At 37.7% G+C, this 27,524-nt stretch overlaps 2 protein-coding genes across 6 annotated transcripts in view; one reads left to right on the forward strand and one right to left on the reverse strand.

Moving 5' to 3' along the window:
* Window positions 1-14,129, forward strand: part of EYS (eyes shut homolog) — a 702,047-nt gene extending 687,918 nt beyond the window's left edge. Inside the window, 2 exon segments of the mRNA XM_031057597.1 lie at window positions 2,732-2,893; window positions 12,813-14,129. Coding sequence (XP_030913457.1) covers window positions 2,732-2,893; window positions 12,813-14,011 — 1,361 coding nt within the window. The 3' untranslated portion in view covers window positions 14,012-14,129.
* A 1,728-nt stretch (window positions 14,130-15,857) lies between these two features.
* The window catches only part of PHF3 (PHD finger protein 3), a 41,197-nt gene continuing 29,530 nt past the window's right edge, over window positions 15,858-27,524 (reverse strand). For 4 of the 5 annotated variants that reach the window (XM_031057606.1, XM_031057608.1, XM_031057609.1 and 1 more), the window contains 8 exons: window positions 26,869-27,000; window positions 26,310-26,442; window positions 25,628-25,820; window positions 23,878-24,025; window positions 22,670-22,759; window positions 21,326-21,521; window positions 18,004-20,173; window positions 15,858-17,410 (listed from right to left, as the gene is read on the reverse strand). In XM_031057606.1, the coding sequence (XP_030913466.1) occupies window positions 17,392-17,410; window positions 18,004-20,173; window positions 21,326-21,521; window positions 22,670-22,759; window positions 23,878-24,025; window positions 25,628-25,820; window positions 26,310-26,442; window positions 26,869-27,000 (3,081 nt within the window). In that variant the 3' untranslated portion in view covers window positions 15,858-17,391. Of the gene's footprint in view, window positions 20,174-21,325; window positions 21,522-22,669; window positions 22,760-23,877; window positions 24,026-25,627; window positions 25,821-26,309; window positions 26,443-26,868; window positions 27,001-27,524 lie in introns of all 5 variants that reach the window. The other variant, XM_031057607.1, reaches the window with a different exon arrangement.

Here is a 27,524-nt window from a genome sequence, read left to right on the forward strand (position 1 = left end):
ATCTGAAATATGAAATCATGGACTTAATTCTTTCTCTGAGTGATACTATAAAATCATCTTTTATCCTTGTTCTCTTTCTCTGCTTCAAGGCTTTTTATCATAGCAATCTTCCTTTCATATCCCTCCCAATGACAAGCAATGTAGCATTTCAATCCTGCTGATTTTGCTCTCACACTAGTCATTGTGCAGGCTTCCTCCATAAGCAGCAAAGAATTAACTGCATTGATAAAGTGACACTGAATCTGCCATAGAGACTTTCAGATACCTCATTACACACTTTGCCCAAGGCGACCTTTCAAGCAGCAGCACATTTTCACATAAGATTGACCACTGTGGCACAGTTCCTCCACATGTAAGTCTCACTGTGCAAAAATCTGCTAAGAGGAGACTGACTTACAAATTATGCATAAAGGAAAAATGTCTGTATACAAAATGAATTATTATTTCTAATTGTTTTTTAAGTATGAAGACATCAGTATAAGGATTTTAACTAATGGAGAGCCTTATCTTACCTCCTGAAAAAAAATATCCATGTGGAATAAAAAGTATTAGTCTGTCTTTTGTACCTGATACTGTTAATAAGTTTTAGTGATGTAAAGTACAGCACCAAATCTGTTTAGCAAGCTTTATTACTATTTATCATCCAGGGTAATTGTTATTCTAAATACTTCTGTTTCTGTGAACTCCATAGTATAGACGCCAGGAACTTCATGCTTTAGAAATTATGTAATATATTACTACACTGCCTAGCCTTGATAGCATGCATAACAGCTATTGTAATACTTAGGATGGGAGTGATTTGAGAATATATATATATAGATTGAACAACGAACCATCAAAAGCCTGATTCAGATCATTCAAGCATTTAATAAAGCCGTTATAACTGATATTCCAGCGATTAAAACTTACTTTTAGACTTACTGAGATTTTGTGCCATCAAATCTGTGTACCTCCCTCAGAAATATTATCTGTAATCTACAAGGGGGAGTTAATAAAAAGGTCAGCTGTGCAGTTACTGCCCATTCAAGAGGCATCCTCTGGTCAGGTTATGCTGATAACAGGTGAGAGATCTGGATCCTCTCCAGTGATGCATCTGCCTGCTGGACACTGTCCACCAGGGACACCTTGAACCCTATTCTGAGGGAGGTGGTGTGACAAATAGACAAATGACAAGAGCTTGCAGCCTGCTGGCTGTATTCCAGCCTAATAACTGAGGCACATCTGTGATAGGCAGTGCAAGGTGCAGCTGGGTGGTGAGTGGGCTCACCAGCAGATGCTGGGCAGAAAACTTGAGTGTGGAAAGATAGCAAGAGGTATCTCAGAATGCACTTCAAGGACATCCTGAAGGTATATGTGACTGAGAACAAGTTACCATAAAACAATGAAATTGGGAGCACCAAAATGAGGAAAGATGTTGGTCTCTCAGAAGGGAAACAGCACAGCTTCAGCTGGGAAATGCAGAAGTGAGAAGGGAACTCTTACAACTCAGGCATTTAACACTGCTGTTTAACTAAACAGTCAAAACAGTTTTACACACACAGGTCTAAATACGCACATCTAAGTAGCTTGATTTATTCCAGTGAACCCCCAAATACAGTAAACTGACAACTACCTTATCTACATGAAACTACTACTAATGTGATTATGAATTAGCTAATAACTAACATTATTAGAGAGATTATTTACAAGAGCTTGTAGTTACAGGACAAGGGGTAATGGCTTCAAGCTGAAAGAGAGTAGGTTGAAATTAGGTATTAAGAAAAAAAATCTTTGAGACTGGCGAGGCACTGGAACAGGCTGCCCAGAGAAGTTGTGGATGCCCCATCTCTGAAAGTGCTCAAGACCAGGTTGGATGGAATCCTGAGCAAGCTGACCTAGTGGAAGATGTCCCTGGCCATAGCAGGGGAATCAGATCAAGATGATCTTTAAGGTCCATTCCAAGCCAACCCATTCTGAGAGTCTTTGATTCTATGATAATTATATCTCAAATATGCAATGTTACAGTGGGAAAAACTGGAAATTTTTTCAAGTCACATAAAGATTATAGAAAAGTATAACAATTTATCAGTTGGATGAAGGCAACTGATCCAGGCTGATTTTGTAGTGGTATATGAACAACCAGCACTGAGGGAAGAGGTAAGACAGAATGATAAGTTGTGTATAGCTCAAAAGTGTACATTGTATTCTAACTGTAATTGTGTGAGTGCTCTTTTTCACTATAAGATAGGATGATTTGAATTATCAAACATCTCAGTATAATTATCCTAAAACCAAATTTCAGCAACAATTAATGAATACTTCCCACTTAAAAGGTACATTCTTATGACACACAAAGCAGCTCATTACAAATCCTCCACTAGGGTTTTCATCTGTATGGTGAGAAAATAAATGTTTATTTTGACTCCTGCAACAGTATTTTGCATTTCAATTTTTAAACAATGTGAAATTTACACTTATACTTATTTGAAAATGAATGCTAACAAGATCACATTTATTTTGCATTAGAACTGCAGTCTTGATTGTTGAGGAAAATAAGGAACCCAGAAGACAATGGCATTGATTTGCTATTATCTAAGTTTTATTTTGTATCTAGGTTATTTTTATTCTGTGAAAAGGGAAGAATGGGAAGTATTATGTATAGCATTTAAAAACCATACAAAAAAACTGGTTCCATAATAATGCAGTCCTCTCAAAATATCATTCAGAAGACATTTCCTCTTGCATTTTTCAGATATTTCCATTAGTGATGCATCCTTCAGAAATAATGAATCATCATGGTTGTCATTTGCACCCTTTTATATCCGGCATAAGACCCATATTAAACTGCAGTTCCAGCCTCTCTCTCCAGATGGTATCCTGTTCTACACTGCACAGCATTTGGGTGCTCAGTCAGGTAAGGGGATTCCAGCTTGCTGCTATCACACAGCCAGGTACTTTTGCGTAAGAGAAAGGGAGCACATTGGGGCGATTCAGGCATTCAGTCTCTGTAACCCATTGCCCATGGTGGCTGGGTTTTATCACAGAATCGTAGAATGTTAGGGGATTGGAAAGGACCGTAAACATGATCTAGTCCCAAGTCTCCTGCCATGGGCAAGGACACTTTCCACTAGACCAGGTTGCTCAAGACCTTGTCCAACCTGGCCTTGAACACTGCCAGGCATGGGGCATTAACAAGGCCCTGGGCAACCTGTTCCAGTGTCCAACCACCCCCACAGTAAAATATGTCTTCCTAATACCTAACCTAAATTTTCTCTCTTTCAAATTTTCATTACTCATTATGCTGTAGTTCCTGACAAAGTCCCTTTCTGGCTTCCTTGATTCCCTCCAGATACTGGCAGGTTGCTGTGAGGTCCCCACACAGCCTCTCTTCTCCAGGCTGAGCATCCCCAGCTTTCTCAGCCTGTCTTTGTGGGAGAGTTTCTCCAGTCCTCTTATTAATATTATGGCCTTCCCCTGGACTAGCTCAAGTAATTCCATGTCCTTCTTGTGCTGGGGACAGAACTGTATGCAGAACTGTATTGTGCAGTTGATTTGAACTGTAAATAATTAAGTTCATAAGAAAAAAACATGCAAAACCAAAGTTTAAGATAGTCCAAAGCCAGAAAGTACCTAGGGAACTTATTTAATGGTTCAGGAAAGCTTTCCCCCTGAAAGTGACCTCAGCCAGCTTTTTAGAAGCTGCACTAAGATTCTCACTTTGGGGAGCTGGACCAGTGTTTTAAATGACCAAAACCAAAGCAATATGAAAACTCATCAAACAAGTTAAGTGAAAGTGAACAGAGCAAATGAGGCTTCTCAGAAGTGTAGCTTTTTATTATATAATGTTGAAAAGTGTGCTGGTGCAGCACATAAAACATGCAAGTTCTGCATTTCCCAGATATGCAGAGTGACAAATAAATCTAAATAAAATATTTATAGAAGTATTTTAATTCTTACTAAGTTAACATTCCTAAAACTTCATGTCAAGAAAACATACTTTGATAATGTAAGTACATTCTAAAATTTAGTCTTTAAGGTGTACATTTTTTGTAATTACTTTATTAACATACTCAATTGCATTTAAATGTTGATTGCAAGTTTTTAAACAGAAGCATTATGTCATCCATAACATCATCTTAGAGCAGATTTTTTCTGTTGTATTGAGAAGTAGTTTATGCAAAAATGATGTTTTATATGACAAAACAAGTTAATTATTGATCATATGTTTTTACATTCCTTTGTTCAAAGTCTAAAGCTCTAAGGTACTTCAATGAACATCCACAAATATAAACACACATATGCCCAATGTACCAGCACCTTACTGTGTACACAGATGCTTCAACAGGTTGATAATGCATCATACACTGCTGACACCTCCTGTTTGCCTTATTCTAATTGCAACCACATACAGAGAAGCTTCAAAGAAAAATATATGGAGCATCTGTAATAAAAATACATGTATTACCAAAGAGTTCTGTATTCCATAATGAATCTTTTATAGTTCTATCACTTACAGGCCAAATTCTGAGATTCTTGGTGAATTGTTCTCTCCTGTATAAATTAAAGCATTATGTGGGCCATGAAAAATAGGAGAAGAAAAGGATCTCTCTCAGAAGGAATAGTCAGAGGTCATGGAAGCAGCTAGCATCTAATGAAATTAAATACCTTTTTGGAAGCATCAAAGAGAGTGCTAAGTATGTTTAACTTGGGCCAGGAGTGGTGTAGCCTGAGCATGCCCTCATTCTCTTGCCATTCCTGAGTGTTTAGTTTGCACAGGAAAGAATATTTCTTTCAATCACTTTCTAGAATCATAGCAATTCAATTTCAAAATAAAATTCCTAGAATTCCTCTTATACAGAGGGATTTATTTACAAATTTCTTATTTCTACTGTCCTCTCGTTTTGAAAGACTCAGGAAAAGCTAATCACCTGGCTTTTTATTTTTGCCTTCATATAATCCTGTCAAATCCAGGCCAGAATTAGATTGAAAGACCTAGAAGTATTCTTAGCTGCCAGCAGAGGAGATACAGCTTTCTGTTGAAGATTAGTTTAGAAAGCATTCAAATAAAGTTTCTTCTTCTAGACAGTTATGTAAGAGTTAAAAAATTAATCACTGAAATCACAGGATTTTATTTCTAAAATTCCTTTTTAATAGGAAATAATTCAAATTTTTTTTCCCTCACTAGGCAATGCTTTTTTTTTTTTTTTAAGAAATGAGCTAACTATACAGCTAATTTGATACGGAGTAGCACAGTTATGTATCAGCTTGGTTTGTCACCCACATAAACACTACACTGGGACTTTTCCTTCAGGGACATGTACCACCGAATAATCCTCCCATCATTAAAAATAAAATCACATCTTTAGTAGGTGAAGAAAAAAACAAGAGATGTCTGTTGAAACATTTTCCTCCAGCTTTCTTCTTTCCAAAGAACATGAGAGAACTTTCTGGAAAGAGCAAGTCTCCTTACTTTGACGTTGATCTGCTGGTCCCAGCTTCTATTCCTCTAAAAATATCACTAAGGCAGTACACAGATTTAAACACCTCACAAACTGGCACAAAATGGAAAACATCCTGTGAATCTGTTAGCCTAATTTCCTATAATTGCCAGTCATCCATTTTGTTGCTTTGTCAGCTATTTCTGAATGTGCATCCTGACTTTAAGTATGGGACTATGGATTTCTGCAGGCCCTAAGAAAATAATTTCCAAATTCTGACAAAATTTATGCAGCTGGCAATATTAATAACAAGTTAGGGATAAAACCCAACCCAACAAGTGAGTTGACTTCAGAAACTTGAAGATAGGAAACTTGAAGACAAGAGAACTTTTTTCCTCCCTTTTGAATACTTGCTCTATGCACTGCATCTGGGCAAGGTCTCTGCAAACACTACGGAACTCGTGTGGAGTCCAGCACACTGTTTGTAGAAGGCCAGCTCACTTCACATTTTCTCAAGGGCGGTGTATTCTATTTTTACCAATGAAAGCATGAACTCCTAATGATTAAACAGCCTTTAATTCAGACAGGGCTTGCTGGATGCCCATCAAATGCTTGAACAAGGTATATAAGTCAGTCCATTTACACAGAAGCCGCTCTATATGTTTGGAGGCCTTGGCACTCTGGGTGAAAGGCAGTTTAAAAGCAGCCATGCTTTTTTGTTGAGTCACAGCATTACCTTAGTTATCAAAAGTGGAATATGCCACAGACTGCCTGCATTATTTCAGAGTTCAGGCCAGGGTGATGGAAAGGTTCACTCCCCAAAGAGATGAGAACGAACAGTCATGCTGAGTGACTAAGAATGAAGTCAGGTCAATAAACAGAATGGGATGACTCACGCTAAATTTAACACTCAACATTTGCAACAGCAGTTCTCTGTCTCTCTTTAGCCAGATTATGTCACCTAACTGGTCTGAAAAAACTAAAAACTTTAACTCCTGGTATTTAAGGCATTTCAGTTTATGAATCTGTAACATGAAAATAAGAGATTGCCAGTACAAGTATGTGATGTCTGCATGATTTTCTAAAACATTGGTTATGATGAAAACTGAATCATGGAACTGGACTAAAACCTTTTGGAAATATTCAGAACTTTTACATACCTAAAAGGCAGGAGTATTATTTTCCTAATCAGAAAGAAACTGATCATCCACTCACTTCTAAAACAAGAATTTGAGTGGTTAAGTCTTTTTCTCTTTGCAGCCATATTTTCTTAGCTGACAGGGACATAATTTATGCTTTGTTACTAGTTTTGGAATCATTTTTATGGACTAAATCAGCAGTGTAGGAAGCAGAACTGGCAGCCACCTGTGTAGCTGTGTGACAGAACAGACATCCCCACTGTCTTGAAATCTGTTACATACGAAGTATTACTGTTACCCATTTGACACTGGCAAGCAAACCAAAAATGTCTGGTGAATTGAGACTGCTTAAGAAGGTGGCTCCTTCCAGCTCCCAAAATGTGCCAGGGTGACAGTGGTGACTAAAGGAAGCACAGTACATTTCTTCACAAAGAAGAAACACATTTTGGAAAGATGAGGCTGAATAGTCTAATCTACAAATAGGTAAGTGCCCACCCCTTGTAGACATATGGGCATCACTGTCTGCAAGGTTGCTCTTGATCCCAGCTATGCCTGTCCTGCTATGGAATGGTGCTCCAAACTGAAGCTGGACTCTACCTATTGACACACTGATTTTTTTTACATGGTTTGAGAAATATACAGGCTTGACTTGACATCAGTTTTCAGTCTTGCATGAGCTAGAACTCCACACATGGAGCAGAATAAATTATAATAATCCATGAAAGCGTATCCATGGGTAACTCCTTTAAATGCGTGTTAGGGGCACTGGCTGTGGTCACCCCTAGGCAAAAGATCAAGTTACAACAGCTGCAACAAGCTCCTTTACCTTGCCAGCCAGCTGGTACCTAACTGCATGCACAGACTCAGACAAGGGTAAAGACAAGGTTAACAAACTTAAAGGAAGGCAGTTTCAACCATGTTGACGTATTACCAGCTAGCAATTAACAGAAGAAGTTGCAGATAGTGGGAAAAAGGCTCATCTCTTCTCTGTTCTTTGTTCCTACATTTTACCCCACTATAGCCCTTTCTTTTCTTCCCTGTTTTCTCTCCTTGGCCTTGGGCCTTACTCTGGCTAGTGGAAATGTTCAGGAGGCACGTGAAGGACAGCTGCTGGTCAGTTAGGTTTCCTCTCAGGTGGACACCAGAGAGCATCACCTTCCTTGGCCACAGATTGTAGCCATTCAGCTGGAGGCTGATAGGGCTATTTCAAACCCCTTCTAGACAAGAAAAGTTCTGGACCTGGAAGAATATGTAAGGGGTGACAGTGTAAGAGATTGTGGTTCCGGTCCATGGAAAATCATACAGGAAAAGCAGGATGAGAGGAAAACTGTGAAGAACAGAATGATGAAAAAAAAGAATGAAAGCAATGTGAACTCAGCTCAGCAAGGCAGGAAGGAGCAGTGAGCAGATAGCTCTTGGAGCTATGATGGTTACAGGATGCATCATGCCAATACAAGGCAGTAATAAGACTCGAGACACAGGCGCTTCATTATGGTGGTTAACAAGGTCAGTTTGGAATGAAGATGTGAAGATGAGCACATAACAGAACCTAGAGTAAGAGGTTTCATGAACTGGGAGTGATTCCCATGAATGTTACTGCTTATGAGGATAAAAGGCTCAAATGTTCGCTCCGCCACCAAGATGGTGCCAGTGATCAATAACAACTTCTGAAAAAAATGGTGGAAGGAGAATGGAGGAAGTGGTACTCAGTGCCACAGTGATAGAAACTGGCACTCTGGGCTTGAGCTAGAGGTGAGGTAAAACCAACAGAAGGCACAGACTGCAAACATACACCCAGAGGTGCTGTCTCAGAGCTCCAAAACAACTAAAGGAACCAAGACTGTAGATGTTCAGTTACCAGGGAACCACAGTGTAGGGCTTCTGGGACAATTAAAATGCAAGAAGCTGCTGAAACACTGACCTCATCAAAGCTTCTCTCTTCAGCTTAGCATAGAGGCTTCGGCTCAGTAACACAGGATTAGACAAAAGACAAGCAACATGTGCTTAAAGAAATCTAGATCTTCAGTAGTTCCAGGACTAACCAGTGACTTTTGAGCACACAGGGAGCATTCAGAGACACTTGCATCTGTGTATCACTGAGACTTTGGTAATAGCAGCAAAAAAGTGGACACCACTGAGTACAAGATTGCATCCACTACTACAAAGGTCACTTAAAAATGTTCTGGAAGTTCCTTTGGCCATGCAAACTAGTGGGAAATCCTTAATTTTAAGTGGAGCGTCGAAAAAACCTCAGGTACTCTTTTAACAGGTTAAGAAAGGCCTTGCCTTACACACACACACCAGAGACCTTGTGGGGAAGAGACCTTGAAACAGAAATGTTAAAAATACCATCCAGGATGCTGTCCCAGCTCAGCATGAGCTGATGTGTCAGCCTGAGACATTGACACCTAGGAAATACATCTGTATCAGGCATATTTGGTAGTGTAGGCAGTAAATGCAGAGATCTTTGCCCAACACAGCTGTGTAAATTGAAAATTACATTTTTTGTTCTGGTGCTTCTGGCCTGAATAGGACATCTCCAGAGTGCAATTTTCCTAGAATGCATTTCCAACTGTACCAAGTTTTGACAAATTATGATGTGCATGAGTTTCCTATGGTAACACAGAAGCATGGAGAGTTGATACTGCTTGAGCATGATCTTAGAATGGGGGTATACAGACACACCTGCATGTCCAGATAAAGACTGAACATGAAAAGGCATTGTCACCATTTGGAAGCATTTAAAATTTGACTGTGAGACTGCAACCAATTTGTTGAAGAGACTTACATACATATTCATAGTAGTAGCAAACTGAAAAATTTTGTGATGCACTCAGAATTCATCATAAGAAGTCATATAAGAAGATACTACTACAGATAATCCAGATCTCACAGTAGCACTTGGATGTACTTTTAGGAGACTTTCCATTATCTCCCAGTTTGAGGAACTGACTGCTCAAGACACAGGGCTGACTAGCCTTCTGGGAATTCTGACATGCAGTATGGGAGCAGGTGAGACTTGTGAAAGAAAAATGTGAAAATAAAGTTACGAAGAAAAAATCACTCCTGCTTTGGAGTTCTGGCTTCTAATATTAAATACACACAATCCACTCTGAGGCAGAGCAACTTTGACCTTCAGTCACTTGGTGAAAACCCTAAACTAAGACTTGCAGGTAGTAGTGCTATTTTATCTCCAGAACAGGTTCTTCCTTAAGGCAATACCTGCTACAAATTCCCTTCCCTTGAGAAGAAGGGAATTAGCATTTGGGCTATTAAAAAAAAAATATCACTGTTTTACTGAAACAGGGAATATTACAGGGGCAAGCAGGTGCATCAGAACAGAATGGAATGTTGTTAATAATTTTGTTCCACGCCCAGGGTCTTGACATGTTGCAGTTTCAAGGCTCAGCTAAGTTACAACAGCCTACTTAGAAAAAAGATTCAACCTTACTGACACAGGTTGCCTTATAGCTCCTTGCATCCAACAGTCTGGGCAAAGACTTGCATGCAGAACAAAAGAGCAACTATGAGTGCCTGCCTCAGGAGTCTGTGTTTTTTTATGACACCACTGATGGAGATTAATAGCCCATATTAAATGAGTTGCTAATCTAAAAAGCCAGAAGCAAAGTTGTGTGTCCTATGCGTAGATTGTATTTTCAAGAAAGCAGGGACCAGCTGTACAGTCTAGTGCTGGAAAACCTAAGGAAGTCATCTCCATGCTTAACCAAAGTCAACCTCCTCAAAAAGGTCTCTGGCCACAGGTTAAATGAGGCAGGTCTGAGCTATGATGAAATTGAAATAGTAAAAACTGTAATGCTTCTTGGTCTCTTATGCAGAGACTGAGAAGAGAAAATCAGTGGCAAGAATGCCATTTGTTTAAACTGGTGATACAACTCCTATGAAGACATCGGCCTGCGCAGGCTCCAGCTGTGCAATCTGGCCCTCAGAAACAGGGCAGATGGAGATCCCTTGTTGAAAATATTACTGGTTGCTAAATTGAAAAGCATCAAAGACAAGCCCATCATTTCCCTTCACTTTCAGAGGAAGTTTCTTGGACAGTGAACACACAGCACTTTACATGACAGTCCTAAGATGTTTTCAGCCAGTTGTCCCTAGTAGTACCTATGATATGATAAACTTCATGGAGAAATACTGACTGCACCCTAGGATCAACTTTCAGATTCTAAAATTCATCTCAACACTCTGTTGTTCTTGCCAACAACTAAAATGGAAAGTCATTTGTGAAAAGATAGGGTCTAACCAGAGAAGTAAGAAAGGCCTCAGGGAGAGGTGAAATTGGAAGTGTAATTTTTTTGTTCAAAAGTAGCAGAAGTTACTTCAGTTTGAAGTGAAGCTTCAAATTTGTGCCAGAACAGAGTATTCAGCAATAACCTCTTTACACTGTAGACAGCAGATTCAGTAACACAGATTTGTTCTTGCAATAAGACTAAATAAGATTCCAAAACAGATCATTGTCAAATGTGCAAAGCCACCAAAACCCTCCCCCTACAGGCCATGAAGTCTTGGAGAACTGCCAGTTTCTCTGGGTCTTGATTACAGGTCAGATGCAACAGCAACCCTGGTCAGATGTTTTCATCCTTCCTAGGCAGCAAAATATGAGTACTTGTGTCCTTACACAAGTCTGCATGTCCAGGAAGGAGAGGGGATTGAAGGCTGCCAAAGAGGTAGCTCAGAAACTTTTCCTCATGCTCCTTTCCTACCCTAGGACTGAGGGCCTGATAAAAGACATAGACAAGCAGGTTATGTACACTGCTGAAACAAAGCAAGATGAGTGCATTCAAACTATGCACTGAAAAATCAAGCACACAAAGCCACATCACTAAGCAGGAGAAATCTCAAGTGAAGGAAATTATATTAATTTTCTGGAAAAAAAGAAGCAAGGAAGGTCCTCGAAAAGAACACTAAATACAGAGAAGTAAACCAGATTATCACAACTGGAACTAGCAAGCTAAAAGGGAGTGCTCTGCTATCACCAGAGTTGAAAGAAGGAAGAACTTTTTTTTTGTTCTTCCCATGGGTATCTGGAGCAGGGAAGGTGAGGCATGATGTCCTCTACAGCCACTAATACACTAAAACATCTCTAGCCTGCCTAAATGGCAACCTGAACATCTCTTGAATAGGGAGCTATAATTTTGGCAACTTTCACAAGCCTCCAGTAAATTAAGCCATTCAATTTCACTACAGGCAATGTAATCCAAGGATTAGAAATACTCAAAAATTAAACACACATGAAAGCAAACTTCATCATTCTACTGATAGGTCCACCCTTAGGAATGTTGAATCTTTAAGGAAACTGGACTGGCAACTATTAGGAAAGCTTGCATTCAAATTTAACAAACATATTTACCAGTTTAATGGATAAACAAACAACCCAATGCCTATTATTTCCAAAAGTAAGATATGAAAGTTAAATTGCACAGGCAAACCTCAAAAAATTTGAGGACAAAACTTTAATTTGCAGACTTCTCTGCTGTTCTCTTCTGCTTCCCTGTCACTTTCCCCTATTAGGCTCTATTGCTTCCCTTACAAACTTCTCCATCTCCCATTTCCTAACCTTTCCCAGTTTTCTTTTTTCGTGCTTGGAAGTACAGTTTGAAGTGGTACTCCCTCTCCTTTTACACTGCCTGTAAGGCCAGAAACAGTAATAGTACAAGAAGAGAGAACTCCCTTCTAATATTTCCTGTCACAAAGGCCTCTAGAAGAACAATGCAATAAAAAGCATATCTGTTCCTACAGCTGTCAGATTATTAAACCCAAAACATCCCTGTTGTAAAAAGGAGCCTTCAGGGAAAGTAGAATATGTCTGCTGCAGACAAAACTGTTCATTAAACTGACAAATCCATCAAGCCTTTATTCAACATACTGAAGTTGAGAGTATTTCTGCCTTTGTAACTTGGCCAAAACTTCTTTCTTTTCCATGGGAACACTGATTCACACTTCCTGGATGCCAAAGTGATTGTGTTTCCTCCTACCTCAGTTATCTGGTCTTTGCACAAAAGCAGAGCATTTCAGAAGGCTGGGCTTTTTACTTTGAGGCAAACATGAGCTCAGTTTCCAATAACGAGAAAGAAAAAAAAAGGCTAAAAGCAGCTCACCAGGGAACATTTCCCTTTGTGTGATTTAGATATAATGATGGTACAAGGAAATGCAGGCATGAAAGCATCAGAATCATTAATATCTTGTTCTTCAGTACACCCCTCTAAAAATTAAAAATGTTTTATACTGTTTTTTACAGGTGATTTTCTATGTATATCATTAGTAAATGGATTTACACAGTTACGCTACAACCTTGGAGACAGAACAGTCATCTTACAGACCCTTCAGAAGGTCCACACAAATGGAAATACATGGCACTTACTTAATGCAGGAAGAGTTGGTAATGAAGGCTACCTGGACCTGGATGGTGTCAACGTTACTCAAAAAGCCAGTCCTGGAATGAACGCACTAGACACACACTCGGATTTTTTTGTTGGAGGGGTATCCTCCTTAAACCTTGTTAATCCAATGGCAATAGAAAATGAGCCCACAGGTTTCACTGGTTGTATTCGAGAAATGGTTATAAACAACAGGGAACTGAATCTTACTGTGACTGACCCCAAGGGTGGAGCCAACATTGGTGACTGCGATGGAACAGATTGTGGTTACACTGTGTGCAAAAATAATGGGACATGTCAAGTTGGAAACCCAGGCTTTTCTTGTTCTTGCCCAAAAGACTGGACAGGGACCAAGTGTGAACAATCCATTCACTGTTCACAAAACATGTGCGGGTCTCATGCACTTTGTATTCCTAAACCTTCTTCATTTTCATACACCTGTGCATGTGCACTAGGCTGGACAGGTAAGTACTGCAATAACAAAATCAAATTTTATATAGCAAAGTTTGTTGGCAACTCCTACATTAAATATACGGATCCTTTTTATGGAAAAAGAGACCTCCAGTACAGCCGCCTTTCTTTAAATTTTACTACCAATCAAACTGAAGGCTTAATAGCATGGATGGGAAAAAGTGAAGATGAAGATAATGACTTCCTTGCCATTGGTCTTGCCAATGGAACTTTAAAAGTTGTAATTAATCTTGGAGAAAGAATCTCTGTTCCTCTAAGGCACAGAAAGTATTTAACCTGTTCTGATGAAAAATGGCATTTCACTACTGTAGTTCAAAACCAAACTTGTGTTAAGGTTTATCTTGATGAGGAACTAATCCTTTTTGAAGATATTGACCCACAAAGAAAATATACTGCTTTAAACTACGGTGGCATTTGTTACTTTGGTGGGTTTGAAATTGGCAGGGAAGTCAATATAGTCACTACAGGGCTTTTTCAGAAGGAATTCATTGGTAAGATTAAGGATGTTGTGCTCTTCCAAGATTCTAAAAAGATTCAGCTAATGAAAGCAGAAGGATACAACATTCATGATGGAAATTCTGGAAATTAATTGAAAAAACTGTCCGAGACTCTATTAAAAAGGTAAAATTCCTTTTCCTCCTGTTTATTGTGTAAGCTGGCAATGTATGACTCAGCAACCAACATAGAAAAGCATTTAAAAAGTAATAAGGGACAAATTTATGTGGAGTATTAATAACATATACATATAAAATATGATCAATTGCTTTCCTTATAGAATTATTTATATATACTCTTTAGCATTTACTTTAAAATAATGGGAAAGTCTGAAGGGTTTTTTTTCTTTATTGTGCTGGAAATAGTTTTGTAAACAAAGAGGTAGTGATTAGCTTATAAAGCCAACCATCATTCAAGTGCTGTTTGTTGCTTTATGAGAAAACTGTTACCTGTTTCTCCAACTCTTGAATATTATTAAAATATTTATTTTATAATGTCAAGGTCGAGTCTAAAAACTGAAATTTGTGGGGGAAGAAACAGTGTGGTTGAGGCAAAACCCAAATTTATTGTAATGAGAATTTTAAAAATGCAACAGCTATAATTACTTACTAAGCCCAAAAAGACTCTAATTAGGTAATAAAGTTGTTCTCACTCACTTATCTGTGTCCATCCTGTGTGTATTATATGTAAGAGGGTAGAATTCAAGCCTCTCTTAAGTGTGCTAAAATATTACTCTTAAAGAATGATTTTAAGAGCCAAAACCATATATAATTTTAGAGAGAGAAAACAGGCCTCCTGGTTTTCTCCAGCAGAGGTCTCCCCTATTTGACTACATGAAAACCTTTGGTTTTAATGATTTATAACTGCAATGTGGCAGTCTATCTACAAGTAACTTTTATTCTTAAGACCTTAAAAAGTCCAAGAACTGTTCTACTTTACCTATACCTTTCTGGCTTATGTGCTCCTAAATGACATTTCAAAAATTTATGAGTACAGAGGTTTTGGTCATAGTAAAACAAATTTCTGCAAATATATTTCTCATTAATTGATAATCTCAAAAGTAAATAGAGCTGTTCATACATAAATACAAAAAAATCAATTCCTTCTCATGAAGCTGTCTTATATTCTGTTTTAGGGAGCCACAAAAAATTTAAAATTCTATCTTAATGTGCTTATACCAGTAATATATGATGGCATCTACATTTCTCATTTGACTGCTGGCTTACTAAATTAGTAAAATTATTAAATAAAAATAGTGATTGATTTGTATCTTTTCCTCTTTCACTTTACTATTGCTAAAAAGTACATAACAAACCATTACCTCCTTGCATGGAAATTCTCTGAATGCAAGTCTTCAGCATATACCTGTCAGAAACAAGTAACTATTTTGGGGCGGAGAGGGAAGTGAGGATGGGATGTATGTTATGGAGCAAAGGCCATAAGCACCTAAAACTGGGTGACACACACTTGCTTCCACATCACCATACTTAACCTGTAGCAATGAAAGCATTGTCAAGTCAGTTACAGGTGACTTAAAGATAACTGAAGTGCCTGGGAGCTACCCCAAGATGTTTAAGTATTTGTGAACATCTTTGTGAGGTACATTCTACTTTCTTCAGCTGCTCTGAGCCCCCAAGTGATCAGCCCGATGCAACAGAGCTACAACTCTTCCCAAAAGGCAGCTCATGAAGCCCACCTGACATTTGAGCTGTCCCAGATTCTTCTCTTCCAGTTTCTCTAAGTAGAGCCTTTTATGGCCACGTGATGCTGGAGAAGGGAGCAAATTTAAGGTTTATCTGTTCTCTTTGGGGCTTCTGGTGTACTGCCAGTTCCTCAGCAGTCCACAGTGCCTTGCGTGATCTGAGCAGTGATTTGGTGTAAAACAAGGAACAAGTAATCAGAGCACTTCCAGCAAACACAAATGTTGGAAGGAGAGTGACTGAAGGCAATGGAAAAGTAAAATCCTTTATTCTTGTAGTAGCAGGATTTATTCCCATTACACTAACTCACATCCTTGGAATAAATCCTGGAGACTTTTGCTGTTTGTTAACTCAAACACTTAAAGCTCTCCCTCAAGAGCTGTCTTACTGTGGCTCTCTTCAGGTTTTACATACACAAGGCAGGTGGCAAAGCACTCAGCAAACTTGAAAAATGTTTACATATTCTTTTAAAACAAATTATTTCTGGTAGTTCTGGCAGAAAGCATTCCCATCCCTTCCATACAGGTAGTTGCAATTTTCACTGCTTCCAGTTTATTTTCAGAGCAGAAATGGATGCACATGTGAGAGGCAGTCACCAGTGACCTTGGAGTAGACTACTTTTGAATGGATCAAAAGAGAATCTCCATATGTAGAGCTGTGAATTTAAAACTTACTCCAAAAATGAAAACAATGCTTTGGTGCATTTCTGTGCCTACAGAGCTCCGTGCAAATATTTAAACAACAAAACACATGTATATTACTACCAGATATATTCAATAGCACTACTGCTTTACAGACCATGGAATTAATTTGGAAAAGACTAATTTTATTTTAAAGGTGTTTGAATGTCATTTTTAGCTACTGAGGACTTTTTTAAATTAGTCTTCTCAATGATGAGCTGAAAAAACATCACTTAATAAAAGTCTACCACCTCCTTTATTCAGCGCAATACTTTTAATTTTAGCCAATTTGACCATGAAGTTACTTGCAAGGTACCCAAGTAAAAATTTACCTTAAAATATATTCATAATTAAAACTAACAATTATGATGTTGTAAACTGGGAAGACTTTTCTGGAAAGATGAGGCTTTTCTAAAGCAAAGTGCAAAATGCTCTGTCAGCAGCATAGTAATGTTGTGTACTCAAAGTGGAAAACAAAACACTGAAAACCAGAACAATAAACCTCAGTTTTTCTTTATACGGTGGAATATTTTTGTTGTTTCTGAAAGTCTCAATAAGATGCCCAGTGTATTTTAAAAAGTATTAGAGTAGGTGATTTTGTTTTCACATTTGCATATTGTTTGGCCCTGCTGGATGGTAGTCCACAAAATACCAAGTTACCAGAAGTCCCAAGGGTACAAACACTTTTGCCCTTCTCCCCCCTCTTTGTTCTCCAGAACTCAAAACAAACCGAGCTATAAAGTGTACAACAAATGTGGCATTCTGTGACTGAGCCTTCTGTATTCATTTAGCCTACAGTTTCACAGCTATGAAATCAAACACACACAGTATGTGAGAAAGTTTTATCATTTTAGAATCAAAATATCCCTTAAAATATTTACATTTTACAGTAAAAAGGATAGCAAAACACAAAGTAATGTACAAGCTCAGGTATTCAAGTTTTTGAAGCATGGAAAATGGTGGGAGAAATGAATTTACTACTACAAATAATTTTCAAGAATTTAGGTTAGAAATGCTTTCTTATTAAAACAAGTGCAGTTTGAAGTAATAACATTCAAGCAGCTCAGCCTTCCAATTTCTGGTCACAAACTGCTTCAGATGCTTAGGAAAAACCTGAAATATAATATAACGAAACATACTTGAGGTTTTTTTGTACTACTGAATAATTAAAAAAAAACCCCAAACTTTTCACACCACCGAACATATTACATTTTGTTGTAACATGTGGATTCCGAGGCTTTGCTGCAGTCTTTAAAAACAGTGCAATTTAAAAACAAGGGTATTGTATGAAAACAACCTTTAAAATTGTCAGGGCATCTTAAAACAGAAGAGAGCACAAATTACCAAAGGCAGCAACTATATTGCAGACTTGACTAAAGCCAACTTCCTCAGCTAAGAAAATTCCTAAGCCTTTATTGCATATTAATAAAAAGAAATCTTTAAAATTTTGAATATACAGCAATGTAAAATTTTTAAAATATTAAACTCCTACTTCTAGCGATAGTTGGTATAATGAAAAAAAGGATGAGTATTGGTACATTGAGTGGTACCAAAACACAGACTTGTTTCTGCAAAACACCAACACAGAATAAAAAACGATGGCACAATCCTAGCAGGCTCTCTTTTTTTTGTCATACAAAGTTTTACGACATTACTCTAACAGTTTATTTAAATAGGATTTTAAAAGACTGCCTGCATCTTTTTACCTTTTGCTTTTAGTTCTGTCACTGTGGTCCCTATGTCTCTCTCTGTTCTTTTCACTTTCTCGTTCTCTATGCTTGTCTTTGCTTTTCTCCCTCTCCTTATCTTTTTCATGAGCCTGTTCATCACTTTTAGGCTTCTCTGTCTTTTTTTCTGGATTTCTAGTCTCTCTGGGGCTTTTTCCATCAGCAGCTCTATCACTGTGTGGGGATCGCGCTCTTTCTTTGTCTCTCTGTCCTTCCTCCCTACTCTTCCGCTCTCTCTCTTTTTCCTGGTTTCTGTCCCTGCGCCTGTTTCTTTCAGAATCTTGCTCCCAGTATTTTTCATTGCTCCATTCTTTTTCATGTCTGTCTTTTTTTTGGTGATGGGTTTCACTGTAAAGTCTTTGTCGATCATTTTTTCCTCTACTGAATCCTCTCTCTAAATGCTGTTCTTCTCTGCCCCAAGGATCGCTGTGGCGTCTTTCTGGTCTCCTACTGTCTTTACTCTGAAAAAAATTTTCTGGTCCCAAAAATCTTGATTGTTTGTGAGCCACTGGTAGCCCTTGTGCAATGGGTCCGGCATACTGTGGTGGCTGGCCTGATAAATGAGCTACTGGTGGCCATGGCATCATTGGATTTTGAGGAAAACCAAAGCCAGGAGGAGGAAGAAGTGGAGGCGGTAAATGAGGAGGAAATCCAAACATAGGGTTGTTTTGTGGAGGGAAGTTATGAGGTACAGGAGCCTGAAACTGAAATCCAGGTGGATTAGATTTAGAATGCTGAAAATTCTGCTGTGGAGGTCCAACAGATGAGAAGCTGCCACTTGCAACGGGGCTTGGAACTTTGGAAATAAATTCAGAATGAGAAGAGTTTTCAGTTTCAAAATGAGATGAAGTTGCAGCTGGTCCTCTTCTAAATGAGTTCACTGTTTCAGTGTTTTGCATCAATCCATCTTCCTGTGAGTGTTTGGTATCTTCTGCTTGTGATGCAACTGGGTTATCTGCCTTAGCTGCAGCTGAACTGAACGGTGTCTCATTGGTTTGTGCCTCACTTTGATACAGGTTTAAGCCCCCTTCTCCAGAAAGTTGTTTATTCTCTGGTTCTCCTTGATCATTTCCTGAAGCATTTTGTCGGTCTTCATTTCTGCTAACATCGCCTTCCTTGTTTTCTGAAATATTAGTCTGCTGGCTTCGTCCAGCTGCCTGTCGTGGGTCTCTTTTAAGATTAATAAATGGTGGTGATTTAGAGGTATTAGCAGTAGTACCTTCAGCAGAGCTTACATTAACATTGTTCTCACTGGGCTTTTTTCCTGAATTTGATGAGGAAGAAAAGCTGGAATTTGTGCTCCTTCTAACTTCCTGTGCAACACTATCCTTGTCTGGTATCTGCCGCTTTGGGTCATTTTCTTTACTTTCTTCAGTTTCCTTATTCTGTGCCTGAGCAGACAAATTTGCTAAAAATGCTTCTGTGGAGACATCTGGAGGTTTTCCCTTAAGAGTCAGCCCTATCAAAGAACCAGCACTTCTTGCAGAACTTGAGGTCCCTACAGCTGCTGCATCCACAGTTGCAGCACCATTAGTGGATTCTTGAGGATCATCCAAACCAGACTTTGCTTCACCAGCTTCAGCAGTTACGTCAGCAACATCCATGATTTCTTCTTTCAAGGTTGCCTGTTCATTTAATAATGGTATGTCTTCACTAGGACTTGCTTCTGACTTGCTGTGCTCATACACCTGCCCTGTCGTGCCCAACAGGCTTTGAAGAATATCATCCACTGGCAACGGTTTATTTGCTAGCTCCAGAGTTGAAGACTGATTTTCCCATCCAACCAGGACTCCCGGAAGGAACCTGAGAGGCTTTGGTGGGTCATGCTTGGTACTTTCCACCAACGGTTCAGTAACTGCTGGAGCATCATCTGTATTAGACTGCTGTGGTTTATTTCTCTGCTTGTGTAGCACAGTTGTGAAGGAATTAAAAAAATTATTTTCCTCTTCTTCTTCTAGTGCCAAATCATGATGTGAGACTTCAGGTTTGCTTGGCTTGCTTTTCTTCTCTGGTGGCAAGCTACTCAAGGTACTTTCAGCAGCTTCATCTGCAAAACTACTGGTTACACTTGAAACAGCAGTAATCTGCCTCTTCATCTTCTGGCGAATTATCAATCCCAGTAATAAATTTGGTCGATGTATTTCAATCCCTGCACAAAATTGCAACAGCAACTTATCATCTCTTTGTATTTTGGTTAGGCAATAATTTAAACAAAAATAACCCCCATATACTTACAATATACTATCAAAAGTATTAATCTTATGGCATTTTAATTTGTTCTGCTTGTCATGTTAAACATTAACAATACTTAAAATAATAAAAATATGTATTCCCAGTATTAAAAGTATGACTTCAAGCACTGCAACTTAAGATTGGTTCAAGTACACTATAACATCTGAATAGAGAATATGAGACAGATAGGACATCTAATCTCATCAGAATCAGCACAGAACTTAAACATTGAGTTAGTCTAACCCAGCTACAACATGGTAACAGCGGTAGCAAAGTATAATAGGGAAAAAAAAAGTAAACAGAACACTTGCAAACAAAAAATCACCTCATCAATTTATGTTAGACATACTTCTTCAAAGATTTACCAGGAGCAAATTTCAGAAATGTTTCTCTCATTCCAGGAAAGGCGCTGTGTTTTAAGGCATACTATTACCCATCTCCTCACCATCTATTTTGCTCCATATAATGGCAAAAGAAAACAGTTCTAGCTCATTCTCTCTTCATTTTGGCCCTGTCTATCTCAAAAAGAAAGATTAGCCACAAATTTTTATAACCAAGATAAACTGATATAAACTCAAGCGTACACAGATCAACTCAAGTGTACACAGATCATTTCAAGATCTTTTTTTCCTTGCCCATCTATGTTTTAAACTTTCAATGTATTTTTTGGTAAGGAACTTTGGAATACTTGAGAAAAAATATAAAAACAATTAAAATAATGAAAAATACTATTTTAAATTGAGAGTATAAGTTTGGAACTTATGCCTTCTATCATAGTCCACTTGTGTGACTCAGTTTACTGACATTGAAACCTACAAAGCCTCCTGTGTTAGAGAAAGAAGGTAGCAGACATAAAACAAGGTTGTAAACACTAATCTTTTCATCTCTGAAGTATCACAATAATCTAGCAAGGGGAAATTAATATCTTTTCAAGGAAACTAATATAATAATACTATGGAAAACTCATTCCATATTTGAATAAAATAGCATTTTTAAATTTCATTTCCTCTTATTGCCAACTTCTTTAAGTAGCGTTATAATAGAATTCCAAATTCCAAGCTGTACTTACCAGGCCCATCAAAAGGCACAAGCTGATGAGGGACTTTATCTGAGGAGCCTAAAGGGATGAGGTACAAATCTTTCACCTGCTTCATATTATTGGCCGCTACACCGTAACGTTTTCTACTGCTGAAATAGGCGAACAGCAATGCATAGGAGATCTGATCTTCTTCGGTTACCGGGGTAAAGCGAACCACGCAGATCTCCTGTTTACAGAATGAGAGGGAAAAAGATGGGCAAGAATATTTTTCTGTGAAATGCTATTTTTTTACTGACTGCTCTTTATTTAAAAGAATGGTGCTGAGGAGAAAAAGCTATGCCAAAATGGCAGAGAACAGAAGAGACAGAAGGAGCAGAAACAGGGCCAAAATAATTCAGAACTAGATAAAACAAGTAGAAAGCACTTAGTATGAAAAAATTAACTGAAGCACATGACAAAAGAGCCAATATTTTAACAGACAGCTAAATAACAAGTTTCAGGGAAGCTTGCCAGCTTCCAATGAATTACTCCACTCTCTACCCTTAACATTACTAGAAAGCTGTGTTTTGTAGTCTGTTGTGTCCAAGACATCCATAAATAATAGTGGAAGACGAGTATTCAGATCCCAGAATTATGCCCAAAGCACAGTTCAGGAGCTGATGCTGTTTGAACAGCCTGGAAAATTGGACAGAAGAGCCTCTGCAAAACTGAGATGGCACCTAAGCAAGATGAAATAACAGGCTAAACTTTGTCAATGTCAGCAAAGGCAAAATGCAAAATTTTGCACTTTGAGCTGAAGTAACCCCATGCATCAGGACTGGCTGGAAAACAGCTTAGCATAAAATGATGTGGGGATCCTGGTGGACAAGCCCAGTATGAACTGGTGATGCATCCACGTCAAGAAGGCCTACTGCAATCCGGGTGTCAGAATCAAAGCAGTCAGCACACCAAGGGAAATGGCTATTTCTTTCTATCCAGCAGTTGTGAGACACCACCTGGAAAGGACTTTCAAGTTTTGGGCTCCCCAGCATAATGACAACTGGCACACAGTGGGACAAGTCCAGCAAAGAGCCACTGAGATGGTTTTGCACAATGTAACACTACTGAAAAAACTGAGATGTGAAGTGGTATCCAAATATTTCTGAGGAGTTACTGTGAAAAACAAAGACAGGTATTCTCAAACAGCAGGTGACAGTTTAAGGTTAGGTAGGAAAAAAAATGCCAGCAGCTGCCACCCATCCCATTCAACATAACCATGAGATATTCCTAAAGTTCACATATTTTGCAAATGTTTCAAAGAGAAAAAAACTAAGTATCTTTAGGATGACTAAGGTGCATATTAAACAGCAAGTCTTTACTAGGTAAAATTCTTACCTTGGTCCCTGAAGCTTTGATTTTTTCTACATAATCCCAGACAGTGTGGGGAGATATCCTGCCACCTACTTGAATACTATCAGGTAAATCCTATGAGAAAGGACAACAGAAACATGAATCCAAATAAATCTTGTGTTATGTCGTTCATCCAGTATCTGTTTCATAAAATTCAAAACATACTTAGTTCTTTTATTTATTAAATTGTAACTTAAAAATATCAGTAGAAGTTACAACAGAAGAACAAAATTAAATTTTGGACATTTTAGATTTTCAGTATGAAGTTACCAATACTTAATAAATTAGTTATCATTCAATACTGTTCATCTATACCTTGCAAAATTTATCCTTTCTGCTAACATTAACTGCAAACATAACTGTACTGTGCTCTGAGAACACTTAAGCTATCCATCACATCACACCACAATGAGAGCTCCACACCTATGTTCATAATAAACTTTCAAAATCTTCATCATGAGGGGAAAATATAACCTACATGTGCATGTATATAAAGATGTAAATTCTTGGATACTACTGAGTTCACTGTTCCCAAGCAAAATAAACAGACTTTCAGAAAAATAATTTTTTTCTGAAAAGAGAACTTTGAAAAGTGTATGATATTCATATAACAATCCTTTAGTATTAAGGATTACTGCATAGCCTGCACTTCCCTGAAGATCTACAGCAAAGTAAAGACAATCTTATTAACAGAAGACCTAAGTTCTTTTAATTAGAAGGCTGATGCATCCTATGCAGCTGTCAAGAAGGAAAATTGTGCCTTATAGGCTCTCTGATCTTTATTTTGTGACATGAAGACAACTATTATAAGCAGTTACATGCTTTTCCAGTCTCTCAGACACAGAAGCGAATGTTACATGAACTTTTTTTTCAGGGACAATTGAGTCACAATGCAAAGTTAGGACCAGAACTGCCACCAGATGGGCAAAAAAAAAAACCAAAAAAAAACCAAAAAACTCCATTATGCAGGTTTCTGTTATAGATGGGAAGATTAACAAGAGGTTCATGTAATGAATAATGTTTGACTTACAAATATAAAACTTAACCAATGTCCTCCCACAAATACTTCATTCACTAAAATGATCATGCCTCACTGTCTTCCATCATTATACTAATAATAGCCTAGAAGGTAAGTAAGTTGGTAAAATTAATAAATTAATTGTTCATTCATTCTTTTCAATAAATATAAATACCTCTGTTAAATACTCAAAGGAGCCAGAAACTGGGTAAGCCTTAATAACAAATTTTGCTACTGAAGGCATATTGATAAAGCCCTTCCAGATGAAATTCAGGCGTGCCAGAAACAGACTTTCACATTCCACAGTACCAGGCGTTTCTGACCTAAAAAAAAAGACAAACGAAAAACCCACTCAGTTTACAACATGATACATCATGCAAGACAGGGTAAATCATAATTTTTCTTTATCACAGAAATGTAGTATTCTAAAGAATTCTCTTTTTCAGTTAAGCATACTGAAGGGTTAACGAAAAAAGACAGGCAGACAACCATGTTTCTTATCTTCCAGTAGAGTAGCTGTATGGTACAGGAATAGTCAGATGAGCAGCACATTAATTCCCTAGTCAATATTTTTTAAAAACAGAGAAGTTGTTTAGTCTGAGAATTATCTATAATTCTCTATACTGAAGAGGACACAAGTGCACACAGGTGCTGCAGAGCCAGAGAGATGTTCCCCTGCCACAGGTAAAAGATGAAAACACACTGCCTGCTGGCCTATTCTGCTTTCCTAACTCCTACATTTCGTGCCACCACTGTCTGTCCATCACCTGAATACCTGTGTCATCCTACTCTCTCTTTGTACCACAAGCTGTCTCCTCATGTCTTCTCATCTATGCATTACTTCCACACTTTCTGTGTCTCCTCCTAATTCCACCTGTAAAAAACTGTTTTTCCTGCCTTTGAAAAAAAGCATCAGTTTTGCCAACAAAGCAGCTGAAAAAATTAATGGGATGACTTAAATAATTTCACAGGAGAGTGTTTCTCAACCTGAGAGTTTCCTTATGAAAAAGACTACACATTTCAACATTTCCCAACATGTTGCTATCAAAATATTCTAGGCATGCTATTAACAGTTTTAAGCTGCCCAGTAGTACCACATGTTGCGCTGTTACAGTAACAATGTAACCTATGTTTATTTCTGTCGACACTGGAAATTACCTTGAACTTGCTGTAAGCTATTCAAAAACCAAAGTTCACTATCCTTGGTAAAAGATCACACTGTCCTGATAAAGGCAAAATTTCAGCATGAACTCTGGTCAATTCTAAATAATTGGGAGTGAATGTTTTTCTCGAAAAGCCTCCCTTGCACCAAAAAGAAACAGCCTCATAAACTGCAATTTCGTTTTTAGTGAGTAGCAGAGTGTGGAAGAAAATGAAGAGAGAGCTGACAGCAAATACAGTAAAACATCAAACAAGCTGCTGTTATGCTGTTACCTGCCATTTGTAGAAAAGCACTACTTTGGAATTTCAAACTAGCCTGAATTATCAATGTAAATGCTCTGTTTAGAGCAGTATCAAATTCCCTGAATTTATATATATACACTTATACAAAGACACACTTATTTAAATGCAGCACCATATATACACTATGTGCCTTAACAGTAAAAGACAATATGAAATTTATATACTGATTTTTTGTAATATGAACTCTATTTAAACCTTGCTGCACCAGAAAATATTGGTTTTTTGGGAAAAGTAAACTATGTGGTAATTAGAAGTTTGCAATCACAACAACATATGTACTATTATGTATATAAATGAACAGCACTTACTCCAGCAGAGAACTCCATTCTAAAAATGCGTACAACTTCAAGTACCCAAATGGATTAATGAAACACTATTAAAAAAGTAGCTTTAGACATAATAGCTTAACAAGATTAATAATGTCTTTCATTTAAAAATACTGTTTCTGCAGCTTATATTACTTTGGGAGAGGTGTGAATGACTTTGATGAGTCTTGCTTATCATCTTCCAGTAATTCTGAAGCTAAAATACTTGACGTGGAGGAGAGTGCGTCTGCAATGCTCTCTGCTTCATTGTCAGACTGCTTCCGTGCAACCCCAACAGACACCTTCACCTTCTTCCCTGACACATCATCAGTAGGTGGTGCCATTCGGCCTGCAGAAAAGGAAGCACAAGGGGTTTCATTTTTCATTAAAGAAACAAAAAGACGACTTCCTCTGAACACAAGGAAGACACGCCAAAAATACTACATATTGCCACTGAAGTGGGATAGGATACATATTTTACACATATTTATACCCTGTATAAATTATTACATTGTTTATGTTTACACAGTACTAAACATAATTTTGTCACTGAGATGGCATGGAATAAAGAAATGAGGAATCAACAGTAGTATGTACACCCACCATAGGGACTGCACTCTCTGAAGCTGGTTTTTTAAAAGAAGACAAGTTTATGCTAATAGACTATCCTTTTAATAGTCTCTTTTGGAAATGATGAAGTAAAACATTCCTTCCATAACGTTGTCAGCAAACTAAGTAAAAACCCACATTTATTTAAATTCTTGAGGTATATTGAGATTTATGATCATCAAATTATAGAATTGCCATCTATTTATTTTCATATACTTTCCCAAATTACCTATGCAGATTTTGCAGTTTAAATCGAAGAGATGATTTTTATGTTGACTTGTGGTGTCCGGAGATGCAGATTCATTTATTTCTTTATCCTTTTCAGCTTCTTCTGACTTCTCAAACAACTTCATATTAGGTTCCTAAGAAAAGTCAAACACATTTCAGTTAGGCTTTTTTAATCCCTCTGTTAATATTCCTAATACTGTTTGAAAGTTTTATGGCATTTTCCTCCCTTCAGACATATAGCTCTTCCTTCAGCTGCATAGCCTAAAATTCTATCAAAAAATCTTCAAATTCATTACAATAAATAATTGGTATTCTCAAATATATTCAGGTACCATTTAGAATATTTTCTAATTTCTACTACTGCCAGAATTAATCACACAGTCACAGACACAATACAGAAGGAAAGAAACCAACAAAATCACCAGGCCAAGAAGTCAGTAAAGATAAAAGAAAAACGATCAGATAATTACAGACTTGAACAACAGAATCATAAACAAAACACCTCACAACCATATTGCCTATGTACTAAACACACCGTGATGCCATGCTTTCTTTTCTACCTGAATTTCCATTACTTCCTCTTGTTCTTTCATTGGTGTCTCACTTTCAATTTCTATTTCTCCTTTGTGAGTAATTTTTGTGATAGGTCTTCTTTCAACTTCCCTCTGCTCTTTCTCAATCATTTCAATTGTCTGTGAAAACAAGTAGTTATGTGTAATCACTCCCATACAGTAAAATTTGGAAATTCAAAAATATAAGAGCTAACAGTATTGCAATTAGGGAACCCTCTAGGAAGAAAAGTAATACATTCTTATTTTGCAAGTGTCAAGTAGTTTCATAAAGCAAACATGGAAGCAGCCTGTCTAATTTCTCCTACAGCATAGCAGCAAGTACTTACCAGGCATGCATTTAAGTAAGTTATAAAGCAAACCTTCAATACTGAATTAAAATACTGGTAATTCTGATTTCCCAAGAGCTAAAGAAAAAAATACATCCATTATTTTCCCATAATAATAGGGACAATGCAGGATACAAATATATCTGCAAATTTGTATCATTTTTCAACATTTTGGTTTTTAGTACATAAACCTAATGCTTCATCTCAAGAAAAAAATTAAAGGTATTTTTAAAAGTAATGGAGATGCTAATTCTGACAGCACTGCCGCTTTGCTTTCTTGCAATAAAATAAAATATAAACCATTATTTCTAATACTGC

This window comes from Geospiza fortis, unplaced genomic scaffold, assembly GCF_000277835.1.
Source record: "Geospiza fortis unplaced genomic scaffold, GeoFor_1.0 scaffold264, whole genome shotgun sequence".
Taxonomy (NCBI): Eukaryota; Metazoa; Chordata; class Aves; order Passeriformes; family Thraupidae; genus Geospiza; species Geospiza fortis.